We start from the raw sequence: 8425 nt of genomic DNA, 5'->3' as shown, positions 1-8425 counted from the left end.
GCCCCTCCGGTCCACTGCCTCAGTGACACTTGGCCGGTGTTCCAGGCCGAGGCGCCGAGCGCCAGGCCCAACAGCACCACGTTCCCGAACCGCCCTGGCCTGCTGCTCCCAGCCTCCCCGGTCCGCAGGCACAGCCGCCGATTGCACCAGATCCAACAGGAGGAGGGCATGGACTTGATCAACCGAGAGACCGTCCACGAGCGCGAGGTGCAGAACGCCATGCAGATCAGCCACTCCTGGGAGGAAAGTTTCAGCCTGAGTGACAACGATGTGGAGAAACCCGCCTCCCCGAAGCGCATCGGTTGCATTCCGGTGTCACCAAGCACCATCTGCCCCCACCCGGGGAATCGGGAAGCAGTGCATTTCACCATCCTTGCAAAGTTTTGTGAGTAGCCATGGATTGCCTCCAAGTCCGATTCCCAGCCCAACGACCCGATTTGCTACTCGAAGAAGCCAGAGTCCCATTAATGGCATTAGACCAAGTGTTCTTGGACCATTGAAAAGAAAATGTGAAATGGAGACTGATTATCAGCCAAAGAGATTTTTCCAGGGCATCACCAACATGCTGTCTTCTGACGTCGCACAGCTGTCAGATCCTGGTGTGTGTGTATCTTCTGATGCCCTGGATGGAAACAGCAGCAGTACTGGCTCTTCCTGTAACTCGCAAGCGAAAGTCAGCTCTACCACCAACTCCCCGGAGTCACCTGCCCAGGCGGCCTCTCCATTTATTCCAGTAGATGAACTTTCATCTAAGTGACTCACCCACCTATCCCTGAGACTCCGTTGGTTTGTTTTGTCGTCGTTTTTTATTGCAATGGAGAGAAAAATCAAGTTGGATTAAGCACTGAACTTCGTCAATTAATTTGAGGCTATTTCCTATTTGACCCCTTTTCCTTTTTTGGAATTTCCTGAACCGAACTGTTGGTATTCTAGAGAACTTATATGTCAGATTCCTGCGGATTACTTCAGTGTAGTAATATTTTCAGACGTTTTCCCAATAAGTGCGTTGAAGTATACATCTTTACGCTGCTAATATGTCTAAATACATACGTTATCCTTTGATTTTTTTAAAAAAATATTTTATTGATTTTTTACAGAGAGGAAGGGAGAGGGATAGAGAGTTAGAAACATCGATCAGCTGCCTCCTGCACACCCCACACTGGGGATGTGCTCGCAACCAAAGTACATGCCCTTGACCAGAATCGAACCCGGGACCCTTCGTCTGCAGGCCGACGCTCTATCCACTGAGCCAAACCGGTCAGGGCTCCTTTGATTTTTTTAAAAAAATAATTGAGAGCTCTATTTATTTATGGGATTATTAAGTTCTGATGCAAATATAAATGTTGAATAATAATAATAAAAAAAAGATGCAGGCCTACTCTTGACAGAGAAACCAAATGTCAGTCCAATCCCTGGAGCTGCCACAAGGTGGCAGGCCCAGCCCAGAGCTCGGAGGAGGAGGGGCTGCAGGGGGAGGTGTGCCTGCTTCCTGAGGTTCAGTGGGGCAGGATGGTCGAAGACTCCCAGGATAAGAACATTGGATGCCTTCCAACAGAATGGGAAGTGATCCGACCAGAGCAATAGATAGAAGGAATCATTGTTATCAAAATTGGATAGGAATGGGGAGATGTCTAGATGCCATTTAAAGTTCCTTTCCAACTCAAGGATTCTGTAAGCCTTATCCATTTCACATTCTACTGTGTGCTTAATGTAAACAACTCCCAATTGAACTGGATCAGTGCCCTGTTGAAAGGAAAATTAAACCAGAGGTGACTACATTCTGCAAATTAAATGATGGAATAGCTTGCATTCCATTTCATGTCCAATGAAAGTGAGCAAACAGCTGCTACACAAAATGGATGAATCTCAAACATAATGTTGAGAGAAAGAAGCCAGGCAAGCCAGGCATGTTATACGGTTCCATCTATCTCAAGCTCGGTGGTCACCTTCAAAAGCACGGAAGTGAGGGAGAAGTGAGGATAGTGGTCACCTTCAAGGGATGGCAAGAGGCTTCTGGGAGTGCTGATCATGGTGTCTTCCCTGATCTAGGGAGTGGTACGGGGCTGTGCTTACTTTGAGAGGTACACTTATGATTTGTGCACATTTGAATATTACATTAAATCTATGCCTGAATTTAAAATTTTACTACCTAAGTAATATACTGAATTAATGAAAAGTGTTTTTTAGGGGGTTAAGTACAGTTAGGAGTGTGGAAGTTTTGAAAGAATAAAATTGATTTCATAGATCATAATTGACTATAGCGCCAAAGTAACTGATAATTTTGTGAATTTCAAAATTAGGTGCAATTGTTTATTTACTCATAAAGGATTATATTTTGCAAGTGTTGAGATCTGAAAGAATGGGGATGGGAAAGCAAGAAAATTCTAAGAAAATAATACTTTCCCCTGACAATTTGTTTGCTCTCTTCCCCCTTTCCACCCCAGCATTCTACATCCCTAAGAGAGAGTGCTTTTTCCCAGAGAGGGTAATACATGAATGCCAAAATTACGCCTGTGACCGCAATCTCAGTCTTTTAAAAGTAATTTTCAGATAAGCTGTACAAGGTTGCCTCAAAGTTTAAGAGTACTGAAAATGCTACATTTTTTATAGCTGCCCTAAACTTGGATGAAAGGGGCTTGGTGGGAAGGAGGGGCACTATCACATTATCTGACATTTTTCATGTCAATCGGCTTCAGAATTATTTAAACAAAATTGAAGGGTGGAAACAACCCAAGTATCCATCAACAGATGAATGGATAAATAACGTGGTAAATAAATACAACAGAATATTTTTCAGTCATCAAAGGAATTCTGATACACACTACAACATGGATGAACCTTGAAAACATGCTAAGTGAAATAAGCCAGGCATAAAAGGACAGCTATTGTATGATTTTGTTTATATGTGGTACCTAAAGTAGGCGAATTTATAGAGGAAGAAAGTAGACTTGGAAGATAGAGGAATGGGGAAATACTATCATTGTTTAGTGGATACAGAGTTTCTATTTGGGATGATGGAAAATTCTATAAATAGTGGTGAAGGTTACACAATATTGTGAATATATTTAATGCCACTGAATTGTAACACTTAAAATGGATAAATGGTAAATTTTATGTTATGTATATTTTATCACAATTTTTTAAAAAATGGTTTAAAAACCAGCATTGAAAAACTAAAAGGTAGCTAGCACCACACTTCTTGTTCTAACAGTGTGCGACCCGACCATATCCCCTCCTCACTCAGGGTGCTGTACCACCCTAGGAAGTGTGTGTTGGGGGGAAGGGGTGCTTTTGGTAACCCTGCCTACCAACGGGTAGGGAAGGACAATCATCGACTGATACAGTTCCCCCAAATCTACTTCTGCTTGAAAATCAAGTTCATAACCATAAATGTGATATTCACCTCACATATCAGCATGAATTTTTATCTTATGATTTTTACAAGAAAACCTATGCTAGTTGGAGTTATGGGTCTAGAAACTAACCTAATCATTCATTCAACAAACATTTATTGAGCACCTCCTGTAGGGACACTAAACTTAGCGAAGAAGGGTAAGAAATCCCTGCCCTCGAGGGGTTTGCATCCAGCTGGGAGAGACTAACATGTAAATAAGTGAGTACATTAGCGTGTGTTACAGGTCCTCCCATAATGACTAACTACACAAGCCCCAGGGGGCCAAAATTTATCATAAGCTCAGAGTTGGTCAGATATTCCATTGTGTTGATTCAGTCCTCCTCTGTCAATTATTTACTCCTTAAATTTCTACCAAAATGATCACAGGCAGTGAGCTACTTCATATGTACTAGTATACACTCTGCCTAAAAGAAATGTTTTTATGGGGGGAAAATCTCAACATCATACTTGGTCATAATTAGAGCAACATTTTAAGAGAACCCCAATGCCAATTTGAATGCTTTGTGTCTTACTATGTAAGTGGACTGTTACGTACTGGCAAGATTAGTCCAAGCTGGTTTTCTGCCTGTGTCATCAACCTGAGGCTTGTGGTTTACTGTTCATTCTCCCATTCCGGTGCTTAGGACTGAGGTAAATGCAAATTCTTGTCATGAGCCAAAATAAGATTGCTATAGGCAAAGAATGCTTACCTGGGAATCTGAATCAAATTCTCCAAAACTAAATAGCCTGGACCTTAACTCCAGCTCTGCTGCTTTTTCCTCTTCTCTCACACAGTTATCTCTAAGTATTTCCTTCTGCTCCAAAAGGAACTCGATGTTTGAATTTCTATGACAAAAGAAAGAGGCTTGTCTGTAATGTGTGGTTTGATGCAATAAACCATCACCCAGGAGCATCGACACTCTTCCAGATCATGTGTTAGCAGCCGATGTCCAGCAAGCCAAACCCGAGATTATATGTAAAGACATTGCCAACATACATGCAACTTCTCAGGTTGAAATGAGAAGAATGCACAGGGGCTGTTTTGCACCACCGTCCGGAAGCATTTTCTTCCCCTCTCCTACTTCCCTGACTCCCCCAGTAGAGAGCAGCAAAGCCGAGGTGTCGGGAACTCAAGTTGTGGTGAGATCTTGTTGTCTGTGTTCCCAAACTAGGGTTCAAAATAGAGACCCCTGATTCCCTCACCTAGACATTCCGATAGAGATCTGGAGATGGGTTCGGACATGGGTCCCCTTTTCCTGCCCAACCATACCCACCCGTCCCTCAAAATCATATTGTTGGAGATAGGGGCACCAGACCTGTAAGGACTGGGAGAGAGGAGACATGGATTAAAAGGATACATGAGTGGTAACAGGTGGCTGTGAGAGTATGATTTTTAGGTTCATAACTTCTGAACAAGTTAATCTGTCCCAAAGTTCAATGAAGTTGAATGTTTAAGAAGATTGCCACCTTCTGGCCCAGACAACTGTTCTGAAAAAGCTTCTACACAGTTTTAGAATAGGTAGATACAAAGATCTGTTCTCTGCGACTCGGAGCTGTTGACCAAAATGGTAATAATATAAAATTTTACAATAGGAAGGAGTGTTGTGAGTCATCAAATCAGCCTCCTTCCCCTGACAGAAGTCCCTTTTATCACAGCCCTGATATGTTGATATCACATTACAAAATGATACAATATTTAAGTCACCAAAAAAAGCTGTTTTGCTGAGGAGAGTCACAGCCAAGGAAAATGCATTTGTTAGCACTAATTCCAAAGCATGGTGTGATTAGCCAGATGATAGGGCAAAAAACGGGCGTGAACAAAAACTAAGGCAGTAAGTGACCCTTCCGTTCTTTTGAATAGTTTATTATTGCTAGTTAGGAAAATATTTTGACATGTGAAAGGAAGTAGGGACTAAAATGAAACTAAAGCCAGTCTATTCTGTGTACATATAACTTCAGCTCTTCATACAGGACAATGTAAATATCGTTCATAAACATTTCACCTTAAATCCAGAGAGACCACCAGGAAGGACCACTCGTGAACAAGTTGGACTCTGTCTCTGGTTAGAATTCGCGTAATAGGATAAATCTACTTGTTTTCAATGACTTACATCTTATCCTGTAAAAATTTTTCTCTTTTATTCACTTCTTCGAGGTTTTCATCTACATCTTGGGAATACTGTACCAAGGTCAGGTTCTGTTCCTCCAGCTCCGTGAGGACCTGAAGTAGCTCTTCTGGCTCTTTGAAATACAGCTCTGGCTCCTAATGAATCAATAATGAAGAATGTAATTCACTTAACACCATGCCTTCGAGGTACACGTGACTCACCTAGAAAAATGCATTCTGGAATACCAGGCTGACTGTGAGGGAGACGTGGGTGGAGATGGCAGAGGAGCCTTTCCACAGGAGAGCTGGCCTCGGGAAGGGGCTTTGGAGGTGGTAGGGGAGAGGAAAGGCGTTGGGAAAGTGGAAGCAGAGGGTGAGGAAAAAGAAGTAAGGACGAAGCAGAAGAGGGAGGGCAGGAAAAGGGGAAAGGGGTCTAGGGAAAGGCAAGGGAGAAGACACAGAAGGAAGATAAAGATAGGGGGCTACATGAAGGTCGTTTTCTCCCCCAATTTTAATTATTTTACATTTCCCAGAATTTTACGTGTAAGTATGCATTATCTTTAGTAAATTTAATTTTTATACACCCGTATTAATCATATTTTCCTATAGCCAGGGGGTGAAAAACAAACGAAATGGCTATCAATGAATGAATGGATAAAGAAAATGTGGTATATCCCTACAATGGAATGTTAACCATAATAAGAAGGAAATCCTGTCGCATGCTACAACATGGATGAACATGGAAGATATGCTAAGTGAAACCAGTCACAAAAGGACAAATACTGCATGATTCCACTTTTATGAGTTATCTAAAGTAATAAAACTCTTACAACAGTGGTAGCCAGGAGCTAGAGGGAGAGGGTTAGACGAGTTGTTCAATGAGTATGGAGTTTCAGTTTTGCAATATGAAAAGTTATAGGGATCTATTGCACAATCGTGTGCATATAGTTAACACTACCATACACTTAAAAATAGTTACGATGGTAAATTTTATGTGTTTTTTTTACCGCCACGAAAAAAAAAATGCCTTGGGTAAGGTGTGTTTTATATAATAATAGATGGTGTTTTTGGCCCTGGCTGGTTTGGCTCAGTGGATAGAGTGTCGGCCTGTGAACTGAAGGGTCCCGGGTTTGATTCCAGTCAAGGACAAATGGCTGAGATGCGGGCTTGATCTCCAGTAGAGGGGTGCACAGGAGGCAGCTGATCAGTGATTCTCTCTCATCATCAATGTTTCTATCTCCCTCTCCCTTCCTCTCTGAAATCAATAAAAATATATTTTACATGAAGGGCTATTTTGTTGAAGGTCAATTTATCTTACAGTTCAGCTCCTCAATATATCTCAAGCCCCAGTGAAATGATAAGCATCCAGGAAGTGGCTATTTTTTATAGGAAAACTATAGGTGATATGTCTCCCAAATTATTACCTACTTTAGCATTTTTTTTTCATAAAATGTCTCATGACAAAGATGAACTATATATACAACTGAGGAGCAGTATCAAAATCATATTTTTCTTCTGGAAAGTTATGGAATATTTGGAACAGAAAATTTTAATTTCAAAAGAAGAAATGAATATATCACCCAACACAATATTTAAATCAAGAAATATAATCTGGTTACCATTTCAAAGTCCATTTCGTCATCTATCAAGCATTCCAAACTGTCTTCTGAACTTTCAGATTGGCTGTAAAGAAAAGAAAAAAAAAGATGCCTGATTTCTGAGTCATTTTCTGTCAACAGGTTTGCTTTCACTTCTAAATTTTCTTTGGAACCTCAAACCTAATTTTTGTTCAATAGCCTGCTTAGCCTTTTAGGGGACTGCTTATTTCAGGAAGCAATGGATTCCATGAGTGTGTCAAAGAAAACTAGATTCACCCAGACAAGGGTGACATATGCAAACAATGAGACCACCAGGAAGAGCTATCCCAGACAGTACCAATTATTTGAGGTGCATCTATAGAGTCAGGTAATTTTCTTAGAGAAACACATGACAACCTACATTGCACATCCATTTTGTTCACTTTAACTCAGTCTTCTTGAAAAGCTGAATGTGCCTTAGTGCTCAAAACCAAGCTTGTACCCCTGAGTGATACCATATTTGCTTTTTAAAGAGCAGGTTTTATTTTTAAAAATATCTTCCAATGAGAAAATGTGGGCTCATTAAAGAATTATGTGGAAAACTCTTTAAGAAGCATATATTGAAAATGATTGCAGTATTAAAGAAGTAGGAACTTTCAAGTAGAGGTCAGTGATGATGGGGAAAGTGAGTAAATGGGTTGGGGGAGGGAGGACATGAAAGAATGAAATCATGGAAACCAAGATTAGAAAGGATGAAAGGACAGTCTACAGGCTGAGAGGAAATATTTGCAAACCACAAAGTCACAAAGTACTACTATCTAAATATGTAAAGAATTCTCGAGAAACCAAGATGGCGGCATAGGTAAACACTGGAAATTGCTGCCTCCCACAACAACTTCAAAAATACAACAAAAAGACAAAATGAACATCATCCAGAACTACAGGAAGGCTGGCTGAGTGGAAATTCTATAACTAGAAGGAAAGAGAAAAGCACACTGAGACTCAGAGGAGCTGCGGAAGTAAAGTGCAAAGGTACAGAGGCTCGAGCACGCACAGAAAGGGGCTGGCACCTGAGGACACAGCTGTCTTTTTGAATCGGGAGGGAGTCACAAGCTCCCAACTGCTCTGAACTCCAGTTCCGGGAAGTCTCTGGGGACCCAGGACTCATACGGGGAGAAACTGGACTGTCTGGCAGCAGGCAGAACTCGGAACTAGAGGGCAGCTTTCCCTCAGAGGTGCTTGCAGCAAGTATGGAGGGACACTGAGACTTGGGGCCTCTTAGGGCAGGGCTGAGGATCAGCCATAGCTGCTTGCTCTGCCCTGTTGATTCCCTGAGACCCTGCCCCA

The 8425-nt window shown here is 41.7% G+C and overlaps 2 protein-coding genes across 2 annotated transcripts in view; one reads left to right on the top strand and one right to left on the bottom strand.

Annotated features, from left to right (window-relative positions):
• The window catches only part of CCDC38 (coiled-coil domain containing 38), a 51198-nt gene that overhangs the window by 7018 nt on the left and 35755 nt on the right, over positions 1–8425 (bottom strand). The window contains exons 10-12 of the mRNA XM_005882376.2: positions 7121–7184; positions 5506–5657; positions 4105–4240 (exon numbers count right to left, since the gene is read on the bottom strand). Of these exons, the coding sequence (XP_005882438.1) occupies positions 4105–4240; positions 5506–5657; positions 7121–7184 (352 nt within the window). The remainder of the gene's footprint in view (positions 1–4104; positions 4241–5505; positions 5658–7120; positions 7185–8425) is intronic.
• LOC102248497 (protein FAM122A-like) lies at positions 4–1079 on the top strand (the record flags this gene model as incomplete). Its single annotated transcript, XM_014530027.1, is given in 2 exon segments — positions 4–321; positions 323–1079. Coding segments are annotated over 2 exon segments (753 nt in total), but the record flags the coding sequence as incomplete, so codon positions are not given.

This window comes from Myotis brandtii, unplaced genomic scaffold (genome assembly GCF_000412655.1).
Source record: "Myotis brandtii unplaced genomic scaffold, ASM41265v1 scaffold708, whole genome shotgun sequence".
In the NCBI taxonomy this organism is placed as follows: domain Eukaryota; kingdom Metazoa; phylum Chordata; class Mammalia; order Chiroptera; family Vespertilionidae; genus Myotis; species Myotis brandtii.
This window is presented reverse-complemented; position numbering and strand designations above follow the sequence as displayed.